This window comes from Argiope bruennichi, chromosome 1, assembly GCF_947563725.1.
Source record: "Argiope bruennichi chromosome 1, qqArgBrue1.1, whole genome shotgun sequence".
Taxonomy (NCBI): Eukaryota; Metazoa; Arthropoda; class Arachnida; order Araneae; family Araneidae; genus Argiope; species Argiope bruennichi.
In genome coordinates, this window is record NC_079151.1 from 56,862,623 (window position 1) to 56,879,970 (window position 17,348).

Here is a 17,348-nt window from a genome sequence, read left to right on the forward strand (position 1 = left end):
AATTCAAAATTTTGGGGAATGCCCTCGTTACAAAACTTTGCTAGTCCGAAAAATTCATTTTTGGGAATTATGTCAGTCAGTCTGTCTGTGAACACGATTATTCGAAAATACTTTGGTCTATAAGAATGACTTTTAATAAGCGGTTTTTATGCCAAATTTGTAAATTTCTGTGAAATTTTGGACGAAATCCATTCACAGGAAGTCGGTCTAACTGGATACTTGAGTGATCATGTTAACTACAAAAATGTAAAGCGGTAGATAGAAAATTTTGCACGAAATCCATTCACAGGAAGTCTCTCTAACTGGATACTTGAGTGATCATGTTAACTACAAAAATGTAAAGCGGTAGATAGAAAATTTTGGACGAAATCCATTCACAGGAAGTCGGTCTAACTGGATACTTGAGTGATCATGTTAACTACAAAAAGGTAAAGCTGTAGATAGAAAATTTTGGACGAAATCCATTCACAGGAAGTCGGTCTAACTAGATACTTGAGTGATCATGTTAACTACAAAAAGGTAAAGAGGTAGATAGAAAATTTTGGACGAAATCCATTCACAGGAAGTCGGTCTAACTGGATACTTGAGTGATCATGCTAACTACAAAAATGTAAAGCGGTAGATAGAAAAAATCTGGTATATTGATTTAGCAGCTAAAAGGTAGATCTCTATCACATTCTGAACAAAATTTTTGAAATAGTTGACCATCTATTAGTCTGTCAATGCAATAACTTAAAAGTTCAATAATTGAAATCGGATATGTGATATTAAAATTGTGTCAAATTCAGAATCCAATCTTTTTTTTAATAGTCATCCGGAATGCATATTCGATTTTCTTAACTATAATACAAAGCACAAAACGTTCGTATGTGGGTCTCATGCGATACTACGAAGCAAATTCTCATGAGTGGAACGTTGAAAATAAAAGTCTGACCATTTGTGACGATGATAGTCTTTTCCAAGTCCACAATTTTTTTTGAGGGGTCGGAGAGGGATAACATCTTTATTAAAGAGAATATGCAAAATAATTTTTTTAAAGATCTCCCTCCCTTCTTCTAATTTAAATTATGGATGTCAGATGACATTCCAATATATATATACACATACTTGAATAATTATTTCATATATTTATAAATATAGCTATATTATATAATTTATATAAATGCAAAATCTTATATCTATCGAAGATGTCCAAATTTCCGTGCGTTATTGTAACTCGTGAGAAAACCGGTTAATAGCAAAAGAAACTACGCTGTGCATATTACTTGATATTTAAGCAAAGCTTTTCCAATAGTTGCTTTCGATTCCTTATAGTTAAAAGATGCAGAAATCAAATGGTGTAAAAAGAAAAAAAGTAGCAAAAAGGAAAAAAAAAAATCTTTAAATTGTTACAAAAAGGGGTGGTTTATTTCGAAAATACATAACAGAACAAGCATAAGAATAAAGTTAATAATTCTTCTTGACAATTTGTTTGCTAACATCTTTCCTACATTCGAGAATATTTTGTTTGCATGACATCTTGCGCATGAGCTTTTTATGCGTCGCAGTATAGTAAAGAAATACCGGTACTTGAAGATTAAATGCAAGTTGTTAACCAACAATACTCACGGAAAATCGATTTTTGAAGTAAATCTGGTGCTTATACAGAATTTAGCATGCGATCTTTGGCGTTTTTTTTTTTCTCGATTAATAGCTGGCATACGATTAATACACAAGAACTACAAAATCGATATGTATTTTTGAAGCCTTTTTTCCAGCCGATTGAACTGCAATTACAGTGAAAAAGATCACATATCATATTTCATTTATTCGCGACCTTGCGTTTTTGAGTTATCGCGTTTATTTGCATGAGTAAATACAGACTGACAGAAGGTCAACCCCTTACCGATTTGGTTCCAAATTTGATACATTTTAGTCAATCAATCCGTGAGCTTATTTTACATATCTATCAAATTTTGTTTTGTAGTTTTCACGTGCATTTGAGCTCGAATAGCCAGATAGATAGTCTTCTGAATGGATTTACATCAAAATTGGATGGAAATCTACAAATGTATTGTAAAGTTCATATGTCAATTTTCCTTTCAGCTCTAAGCGTTTTGAGTTTTCATTTTCACAGACCATCCTTATTCCTAAAATGTGCTTAACTGATTCAGGGTGGTCTGAATGTAGAAATTCGTCAAAACCTTGAGTCTGAATTTTTTTTAATGATTGCGTTGCTTTCTCTTTGTATACTTAATACACGAAATAGAAAAAATCCGATATTGGCGGAACTGATAAGAATGGAAGTCTATTAGATTATAATCACGTAAACAGTAGTGTTTAGCGACTTTTTCAAGCATAAAATTATCATGGAAGGCTTGTGAAAAATTGAACCTGAATTAAATAACCATTCATCTTAAACACAGTGATCAATTCTAAAGCGTTTAATTTCTAAAGTAAATTTTTAAAGGTTTTTTTTAAAGCGTACGTATCTAATGATCCGTGTGTAGCAAAAGTATGAGAAACATCTTAAGTAAAATGTAACATAAACAAAATATTTTTTATTGGTTCTTTTTTCTGTTGGTTCATTACCTAACATAGTTAATTTACTGAAAAGTTACCTGTAAAAAACAACTTGTATTGAAAAAAAAATAACCGATTTCTGTTTTGACATCGGGAGTAAGAGAGCATGTTTGGAATCTATCTTTAAATCTAAGCCATTCTTTATCAAGCGCATCGAATTAATTTTTTAAGGTTAAAATACATTGTTTTAAGGCTGCATAAAAATTCCTTTTCAAAGTATCTGTCAAATATTGAAAATATTAATACTAAATAGCCAGGTATGGTAAAAAGGGAAAAAACAATCTACCAAAAGTAATATGGTTCTGGAGAATAATTAACTTTTTTAAATAAATAAATTAAAGAATGTTTAATTCATATGTAAAAAGCGGTTTCTTCTATTGTATCCATCTGCTTTTATATCTATTTATCTTTTCTTGGTTAAATAAGATACATTTTTCCACATATCTGGAACAAAACATTTCTTTAGATTCAGCTGTTTATAGTTTGAATATGTGTGAATTTAATCTTTCCGCCTGTATAGGCGGTAAAATATCTCAATCGTGTTTAATCTAATTAATAGCCTTTGTCATTTTTCTTCATGAGATACCGAATAATTTTTTTCTTATGGGATACAAAATCATTTTTCTTATGAGAAGATATTGTAATTTTGCTTATGAGATGCAGAATTATTTTTTCTTATGATAAGATACTGTCATTTTTCTTATGAGATGCAGAATCATTTTTCTTATGAGAAGATTTTGTCATTTTTCTTATAAAATACACAATAAAAACAAAAATAAATAAGATCTCTGGATTTAAAAGTTCCGAAAACCTCCTACGCAATTCATGCACTTTTAATAAACATTACATAATAAATCCAATGCTATAACAAAAGTAATCTTTGTTGAAAATCACAAAGAAAGAGAAAAAAAAATACTCTAATATTCGTAAGCTATAAAAATTACTCACTACCAGCCTAAGAATAAAATAAAATATTTGTTTGATATATAATCTAAGATATAACGATATTTTTTAATTAAAAAAAAGATAAACAATTGATGAGACCATGAAATGAGTTTGACTAAATCTCAATAATGAAAAATACTGTTGCAAATCACATCTAGAAATATTTTATCATTTGTTAAAATTAAGGAAAAAATTGTGTTATTAAATTTATATCACTGATAAGACGATTTTTGACGTTTTTGGCACACAAAAAATATTTTATATTCAATAATAATTCTAGAAAATAACTTGTTTATTTAATTAAATTTCGCTTAATTTTTAATGAATTAAACTATTTGAAAAGTTACTTCTAGGAAAACATTCCCACTTTCTAGAGTATATTTGTAACAAATATGGTAAATTTAAATCTAACGTCCTGCCCTATAATACATTAATAGATAGATAATGGGTATGCAAATTAGATTTTGTATTAATAAAACTGCACAGTGGGCAGTTTACACACAACTTTTTCATTTAAACTTTCTTTCAATCATAAGAACAAAAGTATTTAAGGATTAAAACAAAGAATTTTATAAAAATTTTCAGAAAGTTTTAATTATGTTGCTGCACCTTATCATTAAATTTGATGCATTATAACTTTAACCATTTAAAAAGAGCTTAAATAATTAAGAAATTCGAACAGTTGTTTGTGCGAAAATTAGGATACCTTAGTAAAAGTAAAACGATTTTTTTTTTTTTGTCTCACACTTTATAAGCTCAAGATAAAATTGTATGCAAATCGCTTAAACCACTGAACTAAAATAATTGTGAAAAAATTATATGTATTATTTTTTATTCATAGAAACATTAAATATCAAATTGAAATAGCTTCCATTTACACTTTACAACCTGGAAGTGACTTATTTAACCTGGATTATCAAATAGGTTAAGTAAACAACTGAAGCCCCAAGGCTCCTAGGTTTCTTTCGCCGTATTTTCAGTGCAATCCTAAGTTTTGCTAGTGAAGAATAGTTGGATTTAATTCCCAGGTAGCAAAAAGTATAGTATTGTATATGTTCTCCTGTACCTAAATTGAGCCATTGAATTTTTATGAATCTAGAGACCAAACAAACAACATCAACAACAACAAAAACGTATTACATAAAGTACTTCACGCTGGATGCAATTGATAGATACCTGAATTTTACCTCCTCTTTCTCTGGCGTTCCAGGCATTTGCTTTGCTTTGCTTTCCCCTCTCTTGTTACGTAACTGCCAGAGGAAGACAAAAGAACCACAGTGGATGACAAACACATTCAATTCGATCCTATTCAAAATTTTAAATAGCACCAAAATCGATCAAAAAATTACCGACTTGCGAACTTTCAGTTTCTTTTATGTCTCAAGGGTTATGTACGATGTACAAACGACATTGATGGACAAGCTCCTCACCAATGTATTCAACCTTAGGAGTCAGGAACACCTAATAGTAATGAGACTCTGTTCAACTTTTCATGTCCAATTCTGAAATCTGTACTAGAAGGATCTCGAGAGAGATTTTCTTGGCTCAAAAAATTTCATTACAGATTCGTGGATTTTTTTAAAAAATTTTTTAATTTTAATTTTTTTTCGCTTGCGTAGTATAAAGAAAGTATTGTTTAAAAAAAAATTCAAACTCGAGATTTTGACGAATTTCCACATTTTAGACTTCCCAGAGTTCAAGCTTCATTTTCCAAAAAGTACCTTTTTGGAAAATGTCCGTCTGTTTGTCAGTGACAAAGATAACTCAAAAACGTTTTGATCTAAAAGGATGAAATTTGGAATACGGTTTTTACACCAAATTTGTGGATTTCTATCAAATTAGGTATGAGATTTTGTGAATCAAGTGCAGCTTTGTGTCAGATTTTTGTTTCAGTCGGTCTAAAACACAAATTCGATTCTGGTTATTGTTAATGCATGCCCGGGATTAATCGCTAAATAATTCACCAAGTATCACATGGTATATTCAGTAAAAATGCAAGCTAAAAGTTGATATTTCGTAACTATTATACGCCGGTGCTATGTAAAGCATTTTCCGACATTACAAATTTATTAGATACCAGAAAGTTTTGGGGAAACCACTACGGCTAGTTTATAAATGTTTTCATATTTTTGAAGCTTTACAAATCCTTTGATTCCAATAAATACCAAAACTATGCCTCTTCCCTCTTTTTGTTTTGAAATATAATCACATATTGCATATTTGTAAAAATGGAAATTTGTAATAGCATTTTCACTCACTTTCTTATGTGCTAGTATGGTAACATTTTATACAGTTACTAATTGTTCTCGATGGGAATTTCTACTTTAATAATTTTAGAGGTTTTAACTATAACTTAATGTATTAATTTAGCTTAAACGAATTTCACAAAAGGGTATCATTTGAATATAAATTTATGAATTAATAATTTTTATATTCTGTAATATTATTATAAATTATGGAATATATTAAATGTAATTATATAAAAAATAATAATAAAAAATTTTTTAAATATTATTTTAATCGTATAGTAAAAAGTAGGAAATAATATATTTTTAAATCAAAAATCAAGATATAAAACTTAAGTTAAGACATATTGTGTACAAAAGATTAAAAAAAAATCATTATATATTCATTTAAAATTAAAATGTATTTTTAATCGATTAAATTTCCATTAGAATTTCACATTTTTACAATTTTATTTTGATATCCATATTTTTGATAAAAAATTGATTGTAGTAAGAAAATTAAGATCATAATAAAAAAAACCAAGAATTGGAATGTTTATTCTTAGAATAGATATAATACGAAATAAATATTTGCTCTTCTATAAAAAATATTGATTGTATTCGTAGAAATCAAGAATGTTTATAGAAGATAATTTCCATCATAAGGAAATTTTAAATGGCTTATAGAATATCAATATAAATATAAGACAAACCAACGGATTCGGTGAAGTGGTTTGTGCCTTGTATTGTAATTATATTAATTGTATTTCTTTCCCGCATAAGATGGTATAAGTGTTTTACCTCCCTTTTTGTAACACAATGAGTATCATATGAAATAAAAATTAGGAAATGAAAGATAATATGCAAAAATATTTCTATCAATGCATTAAAGAGGAGAGTTTTTTTTTGTGTGTATGTGTGTGTGTGTGTGTGTGTGTGTGTGTGTGTGTGTGTGTGTGTGTGTGTGTATAAAATCTAGAGATCAAGGATCATAAAACCAAACTAGGGAAAGCAATAACAGAAGGCTATAAAGCTAGAATTAATTTCAGAAGAAAAATTCGATTCATTTAATATGTAAAAATTAAAATAAATTATAAATGCAACGATGAATATAATTTGCTTAAAGCTTCAAAGATTTTTTAAATCATTTTTAAGTGATTTATTATGATTATTTCAATCTATTTTCTTTTCGGCCGCTTTATTTCAACGTAATTATTATTTTCTATATATAAACTGGTACTTATGAAAACAGAAAATTGGCATTATGTGTATAGTTTTTGTCATATTATATTTCGATTTGGATTAAAGAAGCAACGAAGTTCTTTTTGTCTTTTTCATTAAATATTAATGCGTTATCTTTGTTATTATCCTAAAATTCATAGAATACTTATATTCGACATAATTTTCGATAGAATTTTAACGCCTGTAATTAATTTATCAGTTTAAAAATTAAATAATTCAATGCCTGTGCGCCACATGGAAAGCAAGTAAAGTGACTAATTTCAAAATCAAACGAAATATACTTTAATATGTTATATAATTAAATGCCGTTTAATAACTCGCTATATTTCACAATTGTTGTGCTTTTATAAAAGCTGATCTTCAAAAAATAACTTAAGTTAACTTCTGTTGATTGTTGAAAGGAAAAAAAAAAGAAAAAAAAAGAAAAAAAAAAAAACTTTTCCTTCCTCCAGAATTCTTATAAATGGTAAAAGCATTAGAATTAATTTTTTAAAAAAATCTTTCAATGAATGATGGTAAGCAAAATGAATAGGTACTCGGTTAAAAATAGAAGACAAGGTAAGACGTTTTTAGCAAAGAATCTTCCCCTACTGAAATTTCTTTTGAATTGTTCTAGTATGACAGTAGTAAAACAAAGCTCACCATTTTCACATGTAGTTTAAATAGACAATATTTCAAATAATTTGATTATGTTTTTTCATTTCAACTGATTCAATTAAGAATAAATTCTTTTAAAATGTTTGCTCAGTAGTAAAAAAAATATATATATATTTTATAAATTTTTTCTAAATAGTTGATGGAAAAAAAAAAAATCTGTTGCAGCATCATCGATATATAATTTATATCAAAATAGCCACCAATAGGAAATTAGCTGAAATTGTTTACTTCCCTTATCAACCGTCTGCTGAACTTCGGGATTGTTGTTTGGTCATGTTGTAAATTTTTCTGCGTTTAAATTTTTATTTGAATTGTAGAATTAGTCAAATATGAGTGTTGTTAAAAACGCTAATGTTATTAATTCTGGATCTAAAAAGAAAAGCGGAGGAATTTTGCGACAAGCGAAGTCTCGCAGGGATCCTGCAGCAGACGCAGATCCTATAACAGAAGAAGAGTTGCTACAAAAAGATGTCATTACACCCGATGATGTTCTTAGGTTAAACAAAGTTACTGAAAGTAATTAATCTCATTTTTTTTTTAATTTTAGCCATAGATTGAATAATGCCACATTTCCATAATAACATTTATATTATTATTTTCATCCAAAAACATTCCCTTTAAATTTTTCATTTCCCCCCCTTCTATATAGAAAATTTAACTTTGCATCTGATGCATGGTATCAAACTTAATAAACAAAAATTAAAGGACTTTTATAAATTTTAAATTATGAATTCAAGATGGTTCCTGAATTATATAATTAAAACATCAAACATTTTTTTAAAGATAAACCAAAAATATTGTGTTCATTACAATTGATTTTATTTTTTTCAATTTAATTTATTATTATATTATTTAATTTCTTGCTATTTGCAGTTTTTTTTTAGTTCCTGTTTATTGAGAACTGTTAAAAGATATTTTATTCAAGATTTTTGTATATTAAAAATAGAACTTTCCTGCAAAATGTATCTTAAAACAACTTAAGTATTTTTTAAACATACATAAGCATTTTGTCTTTTTGGTGTGATTTATTTCTTATTACATGAAATTAAGTGTTACAATCTTGATTCTTACAGATTATCTTTGCTCACCAGAAGCTAATGTTTATGATATAGATTTTACTCGGTTTAAAATAAGAGATATGGAAACTGGAACAGTACTTTTTGAAATTGCAAAGCCTCCGCCTCCACCAGGTAACAAAGAAATGTTTCTTTTGTTTAAAATTTGAATAATTCTTCAAAAAATTGTTATTTCTAACTTTCAGCATTTCAATGAGTTTTGGCTTTAAAAATATAAATGTCCATGATGTTGGTCTTAGGAATTTTCTTAAAAAAACATTCTGGTATTAATTTTATTTGAATGCATCATATCTATAAATTTCACTAGAGGAAAGGCAAAAAAGTACAGTGTGTCAAGGTATAATTTTTCCTCATTTTACCTTGTTTATATTCTCTGATGAATTTAGAAAAAATTAGATGTTTTTTCAGATTAGCTGAAAAGAAAAATGTCAGGTGTACATTAAATTTCAAATAAGTTAATGAGCATTCCAATATTATTTCTTGAAGTTTTCAAATTTACACAATCATTTCACTGGCATTAAAGGATTTATATCAATTAAAGCAGTTAATTTTATGTAAAATTATATGATCCAAGCCAATATCTTTTTCATGTATAGGTATTATGAATGTGTTATTTAAAAGTAGATGATTTTTTTTATGAAAAATTATAATTTTTTCATGTAATCTTTAATTATTTTCTATTTAGTTAAAATCTCCCAGTCCTTTTATATAAAAAAATAATTTTATAAATTTGAATATTATATGTTGTTTGTGATAGTCACATTAGATAATACTTTTTACAAATAAATATTTTACATCCTGTTACTTAATAGATAATAAACAGATTAAAAATAAATTTGATAGGATGAAAACTTAAAATTAATTTTGATATGTCAGATTTGTGTGATATTTATTAAGATTTTTTTAAAATTTAAATTTAATGCTTATACACTCAAGGATTTATTCGACAGTTATTTATCATTCATTCTTTTCAAAGACTTGTTGTATAATAAAATCAGAATATGCAAAAAAATAATTTTTTTAGAAAGTTATAGTTAAAATTAAATTTTTTAATTGGTAATTTATTTTCTTTCATTTAGTTTTTAATATCTTTATGTATAGAAATTTGTTTTTAAAGTTATTTCTAATTTTTAAAATCTGACTGTAATGTTTTTTGTTGTGATTAGGTATCTCTTAAAATCTTCCCTGCCAGTATGGTTGCAATGACAAATATGTTAAAGAATGTGTGAATGAAAGGCCATGAATTATTTTTGGCTATTTCTAATAAAAACTTTTTATGTTGTTGCATTTTTTTGTAATCAAAGTCAATAGATTTTGGCAAATTAACTAAATTTGATGTAGTACAACATTGTCATCCTTAAGCACATTAAAGTTGAAAAAACTTGACTTATTTTACTCGATACAAAAGGTATATATTACCTAGAATATTATTTTTTAAGTTTTCATTTATTTCATATATTTATTTCATATTAGGTTTGTGTCTTATGTTCTATGTGATATAATATTCATGCTTAACTGGAAAAAGTAGAATGCATTTCTGATTTAATTCATATTCTTATCTTGAATTCTTATATTTTTGGGATTATTTAATTTGCTTGCAGAAGAGGATGATCTAGATTATAGAGATCACGAACAAGAGGAAGCAGATCCCAATGCTGGACGATTTGTTCGTTATCAGTTCACACCACAGTTCCTGAAGCTTAAAACAGTAGGAGCAACGTAAGGAAATTGATGTTTTTTTCTTGAATGTTATTTTTTATAATATTATGACTTTATAAATAAATAATTGATTTATTTACAGTGTTGAATTTACTGTGGGTGAAAAACCAGTTAACAAATTCAGGATGATAGAACGTCATTATTTTCGAGAGAAACTCTTAAAAACATTTGATTTTGAATTTGGTTTTTGCATTCCAAACAGCAAAAATAGTTGTGAGCACATATATGAATTCCCAGTTCTGGATTCAGAAGTCTGTGAGTATTTTTTTTTTCAAACTGATTGAAGATTTCAATATTTATACTTCCAGTATTACTTTATTTAGAATATAAATAAGTTTATCGATTCTATATCTTTGTCATAATTTAACTAAAATTGTAGTTTTTTTTTTTGTTTATGTAATTAACAAAAATTATTTAATATTGAAATTTAAATTATAACTTTCAAATATGATCAAGTAAGGTATTGTTTCATCATGATTTCAGAATAGCATTAATTAATAATGAATTAAAATATGTGAAGTTAGCTTGAAAATTAACTTTTTACTATTCAATTTTTGAATCTGAGATTAATAATATTCCTTTTATCCTTTAATTTTTTTATTCTTAGCAAATGATTTTAATTTTTGAAAACATTTTCTTTTGGGGGGAAGGAGAGCAAATGATTAATGGTTGATTGTTTTAGGCTTGTAACTTGATTTCACCAAAAAGTATTTTTATGCTTGTGCTTCTAAAATGGGTAGTCAATATAATAAACTATTTATTTCGCAATATTATAGAAATTTTTTTTTTTCATTTCATTTTTTTAAAGAAGGCATTTTTAAAAAATTCTTATAAGTACAATTTTCTCTTTTAGCTGGAATTTAATACTGATATGTTTCAAAGATTAAATTTAAACAGGGGGGGGGGGGGTTGTTATCAGATTATTTTCTATATATAAAGTTAGATATTTTATAAAAGCAGTTGCAGTGCTGAAAAAACAAATTTTTTTTAATATTTTTAATAGATTAGCATATTTTTATCCTTTTAATTTTTAACAAGATTGATTGAGGTCAAATAATATTCCATTTCATTATTTAGATCATTTAATTTGTGAAGTTATATTTAATTGCCTGATGAGAGAATCAATAACTTGCTTATTTTAATAAACACTATAAAAATATTGTGTCTCTTTAAATTCAAACCAAATAATTTATTTCAGAATTTGATCAAAATTTAGGTAAAATCATAATTTTTGCACAATGATATATATTGCAATAAAAATTAATAGATCATTTAAAATTATTAAAAAATGTTATTTTAAATCTACAGACATTTGAAATAAAAAAAAAATAAGCAATTAATTTGAAATATTAATCTAATTTTTATCTTTATTTATATTTGCTATTAATATTATAATTGGTGATGAGTAAATTATTTTATTATTTTATTTAAACCTTTTACTTTTGTTTTGAAACGTTTAAAAAAACAATTCCCTATTTATTTATTAATTATTCACTTAATTTGTTTGATTCCAAATATCTTACTAATAATAAAACTGATATCTTGGACAAAGTTGTAAGTTTTGCAGTTGAATTTGCATTTAGATGTATAAAATGGAAAGAATTGATTTTTCCTACTATCTTCTATCTTACCCTAATCCATGAAAAATTGTAAAAGATAAATTTTATTGTTTGTTTAAGTTTTAACACGTTTTATACAATTACTGTGCATATAAAATGGTGGAATACAAAAGGCTTTATAAAAAAGAAATAAAGTTTAGCTATGTTTTGTTTATACAAAAAATAGTTGTAATAATGAAATTTATTATTGCTATACAAACATTTGTATATATAAAACAACTAATTTATGTAATACAGAAATGTTTTTTATTTAACATTAATTCTGAAGAGGGTTTTCACTTCTATTATTATTTTGTAATATATATTCTTTTTAATTTGCATGTATTATAACTGTTTTAATTTGCATGTATTATAGCTTCTTTTAATATGCATGCTTTATAATTTGTTTTAATTTATTCTGTTTTTTTCTTGTTGTATGGTATTATCAAATAATAAGGCAAAATTAAATAAATAAATAAATATGCATGCCATATTAATATTTAACTGTTTCAAATGTCAATAATCAAGACAAACAAGATGGTCACCGAAGGTGGTTAGTTAGTATGACTTTAATTTGTGCATAGAAAAAGTTACAGTTAAAATATGAATTTAAGCTTTGATTTATATTTTTGGATACATTGTTTGTCTGCTTTGTAAATGTTGTTCTTATGTTTTATATCTTTTAAATATTTTTATTATATGTTTTATTAATTAATAATTATCATATGTTAAGAAGTTCCAATAATTTTTCAGGTGAAGAAATGATTGCAAATCCTTTTGAGACTCGATCAGACAGTTTCTATTTTGTGGATGATCGTCTAATAATGCATAATAAAGCAGATTATGCTTATAATGGAGGACTACAACAGTGAAAGCACTTGTGGCCTGCATATATGCACCTGGCACTTCTCAAAGTGAGAACATCACATGCAACACTGCAGGCATTGGGCCGTCACCAGTGGTTGAATTGAAAATAGTGATTTATATATATATATATGTATATGTTGTAGGTGTGAGAATCTATTACTGTAAAACGGTTTGATATAAAGTCAGCAACAAGAGGATTGAATCTGCAGAAAATACTGTATGAAAATGCATATCAACATCCAAAGCATCAAAGAAAAACAGAACAATGTTCCTCTTAAGAAAAAAATCAAAGAATATTTGCATGTATTTCTCTAATTGAACCACTGGTGCATGCTTTGCATTAGCTGCCTTCCTCACTTGTTTCTTTTTTACTTGTTGCTATGGTATTTTGGAAAGGATAGGGGTGCAATCTGGAAATTACCTCAAGTTCCAAACTAGTCAAACACTACATGGTTGAGAACTGAAAAAAAGATGATTAATATGAATAAATAAATGTATTGAAGTGTGTGGGAAATGTTTTTAGGGATTGAAAATTTGCTTAATTATTTGTTTCTTAAAAGTTTGATTTGATAAATATTGTATCTAGTCTTATGTTGTGTATTTTTTTTTTATTTCAAATTCTTTTTCTTTTATGTATGCAGTTTCTTAACTGACCAAGCATTTATTGTTTTCTTGTTAAACATCCCTCTTGTTTATGCATGCTTATTATTTGTTTTTATATAAGATATATGAATATATCTTTAGGATTTTTCAAAGTATTTTCTCATGTAAAGATAATTAAATCACTTTTTTTAAAAAATATTTTGAGATAAACTTAATTTATATAATTTTAAAAAAAATTATTTGTGAATGCATACTTGCAAGTGGAATTTCTTTCTTTATTTATTTTATCATTATTTTAATGATAATTTTTAAAGCTTCCACTGAAGATTTTCTCCCTTTTATTTCTGTGTATGTACTGTCAGATTTGGGGAATTAATTAAAAAATTAAGAGCTACCTAGTTGATACTTTAATAACTTTTCATAATGCACAATTTTGCTGCAATTTCAGCTAAGCAGACATTTTTGACATTTAGAAATGAGCATGTGTGATTAAATAAACTGAAAAACTCTTGTGATTGCAGAAGTAGAAAGTCTTGAATCCTAAAATATATTCAATTCTAGTAGGAGAAAAAGGATAGTATGAAATGGTTTGTATGAAGACTCATTTATTCCTCATAAAAAAAAACTGGATTTGCTATGAAAAGACTTGCCTCTGTGATGTATATTTGAACAATACAGCATGTGTTTACAAACATGATGAATTCCTTTTATTTACTTAAACACTGTATCCAAGCTCACATTGAAAAGAAGTGAATTTTTATCTTGTGTAGAATGGCTGCAAGCAGATATCTACTTAGAATGAGGTATGTTTGTTTTTAAAGATAGTTCAATGGGTGGACATTTTTAAAGCATGTAGGTGTTTAATACTGCACACTTTCATAAATGTGTTATGTTTTTAACTTGTTGTTCTTTTAGACGTCTTTCCTGTACTAATGCATCATCCTGTATTTATTTATGTGTTAAAGATTTTCTATAAATTCTAGTGCAATGAATTTCCAAAGATGGAGCTCTTTAAAGGGCATCTGACAGTAATGTTTTCTGTTTGATACATTTTATTAAGATTGGTACACCTATTTTATTTAGTATTGCCTTTCCATCAATCACATTTGATGCGTGAGTAAGGTGCTTTGTCTATTTAGGCAACCAGGGACCACTATTGCGTATTGCTCTTAATAGATTTTGTTCAAATGGAACAGCAGGAGAGTCCTGCATGAGCTTGAACTGTGAAGCCTAGTCAAAGTACATATTCATCCTTCTTTCAAACCCCATTTTGTTTTGATTTATTTTAAATATTGATTTGAGATATATCTTATCTTGTTTTTTTCCCACTCTTATAAAAACAATGTAGTCTAATTTTCTCTGAAAGATCTTTAGGAAGGCAATTTATCCTCATATGGTGCTCCAAGGTCACTTTGACCTATAGAAGTTGTCACATTTCCCTTTTCTCTGGGGACATAATGCACAAATACAGTTTCACCTGCAAATTCTTCTGGAAGGCAACTTACTTTCATATGTTTGAGCTAAGCCAGTTGTCTACTTGAGTTCTCCAAGGTTAATTGATTAACAGAGATGTCAAACTTTCCCTTGATTCATAGATTTAGCTAGATAGTCTAAACCAAGTGGGATCAAAATCCCATATTTATTTTAAATACTTTTTGAATAAAAATATTTGGTCTTATTTCTCTACCATATCTATCTTTAGAAACTTTTGCAAATTATTTTTTATATTGCTAACTGAAACCAAAAGCCTGCAAACTAAGCTCATGTAGGCCTCTTCATTGCTAATCATGCATTTGAGATATTCCTTATTCAAGTAAAGATTTTTATGTTAAAATTTTTTAATCCTATAATTTGCAGAGTTGCGTTTATTAATTTAAGATTTCAATAAATTGCATTTAAAATTTGAAAGCATTTATTTTGCAAAATGAGCAAATTTGCCGAATTTTATTTGAAATGAGCTTCGTATTGTGGATATTCAATTTATTTCAAATATTGTTTGCTCTTTTTTTACCACGGAATATTATTAAAATGAAAGTAGAATTTTTATAGTGATTCTATTACTTCAACTTTAGTTATAAGGTTGACTATTTTATTTTTTAATTGTCACAAAAAATTTTGTATTAAAATTTTTGATTTTTACCTGTATATTTATTTGCTATACTTGTTAACATGATCTTTGCTTCTGTTGATATCAAATATATTGAAAATGAAATCTGTACTGTTTTTGTTATCCTATTCTGTTGCATCTGGACTGTTCTGCATTTGGAGAATTTAATAATGAAAAAATCATTATTTTATGCTGTTTATATCTCATTAGGAAATATGTTAATTTTTGTTTCCTTTACAAAATATTTGTTTTATCACAGTTTTAAAAATCTGTTGACATTGAAAGATATCTAAAGGCATATTTAACTGTTTAATGTCATTTATGCATGTTATATGGTGATTTTCTATCTCTTTAACGAATTAAAAATTTTCAGAATTTGTAATATTCCTAAATCCGAAATTCTTAAATTTCATAAAGAATTTTACACTGTTCTTTCTTGTTTTGTTAAAATCATGCACTGATTTAATTATCACTGAATATATATGAGTACCTATTGAATATATCAACTCAGAACTAATTTCAGAGATTTGAAAGCCCTAAAATGACATTTTTTTTATTTTACTTTTTCTTTCCCCCTGTATTGGTTTTTTTTAAAAAGCTGTGTTTACCTGAAAAAGAGTGATATGATCTGTAATGCATCTGTATTTTGGGTTCTGTTTCTATCAATGCTACATTTTGGAGGGGGAGGGCATTTCTATTATGATCTGTTGCAAAATTATAATTTTTAAAAAGTAACCACTTAAGTCATTTTTTTATGAAAAATTGTTGAAATCACAGAATTTTGATTACTTAAAAAATATTATTCATCACTTAATTTATTAAAAAAAATGATCTTGTATAATGAATTTTCAAATGCAAATTTTGATTTTTAATTGTTCAGACCAGTGATAAGTTAAGCATTTTTAACTTTTCAGGATTATGTATGATTTTGTTCACTAATTGCTTTTGGTTGTGTGAATATTTTTTCCTGAATGTTTTTAGATTGCAGGTTGATTGCATTATTTTATCATTTTGAATTATATTTAACCTCTGTATTTTACTTATTTCATCTTTCACTAATTTTTTCACTGCTCATTTGTTTTTAAACAAAGAATCAAAGCACAAACTTTTTACTATTAATTACTGTCAGATCTGTTTTACATTTTACATCTTTATTTGTGTTGAAAAATGCTGTTAATTTTTCCAGACTATTTCTTTGAAGAATAGTATTTGTGATGTAGTTGCATAGTTGAAAACTTTGCCTACTGTTATTGTGCTTGTTGTTATCTTAATAAAAAATGTGATATTAGAGTTTTTGTCTGTTGTTTAAATGAACTTTTATTCATAACAGGCAACTTAATATTTAAATTGATAATTTCATTATCTAATACAATACTTTTATTTGATCATTCACATCAATAAATTAGATTGTGGTGAATCTGACGACAGTGTCTCATCTTTTGTTATTGATTCATGATGCACTGATTCTATAAAAGATGCTATATGTCAGATTATTATATTTGAAATCTGTGCAAATTCAAATTTTTCCTGTTCGCCCTTGAGCACCCAATGGTTTCATTTGAGGAATCTAGAATTTTATTTATCAGGCAGTACATTCTCTCCCACTCCCCCCCCCCCTTCCCAGCAGATTAGTATATATTTCGGAACTTCATAACAGGTTTCAAAAGTAAGTAAAGTAATTGTAATTTTTGTTATTTGATTGTATTGTTATATTGATATTTGGAATAAATTTTGCATTTTTACTGAA

The 17,348-nt window shown here is 26.7% G+C and overlaps 1 protein-coding gene across 1 annotated transcript; it reads left to right on the top strand.

Moving 5' to 3' along the window:
- Nucleotides 1–7,851: 7,851 nt before the first annotated feature.
- LOC129967075 (protein unc-119 homolog B-like) lies at nt 7,852–17,348 on the top strand. Its single transcript, XM_056081741.1, has 5 exons — nt 7,852–8,147; nt 8,705–8,821; nt 10,309–10,426; nt 10,509–10,681; nt 12,778–17,348. Exons 1-5 carry the CDS (start codon nt 7,961–7,963, stop codon nt 12,894–12,896), a joined length of 714 nt encoding a protein of 237 aa, XP_055937716.1. The 5' UTR covers nt 7,852–7,960; the 3' UTR covers nt 12,897–17,348.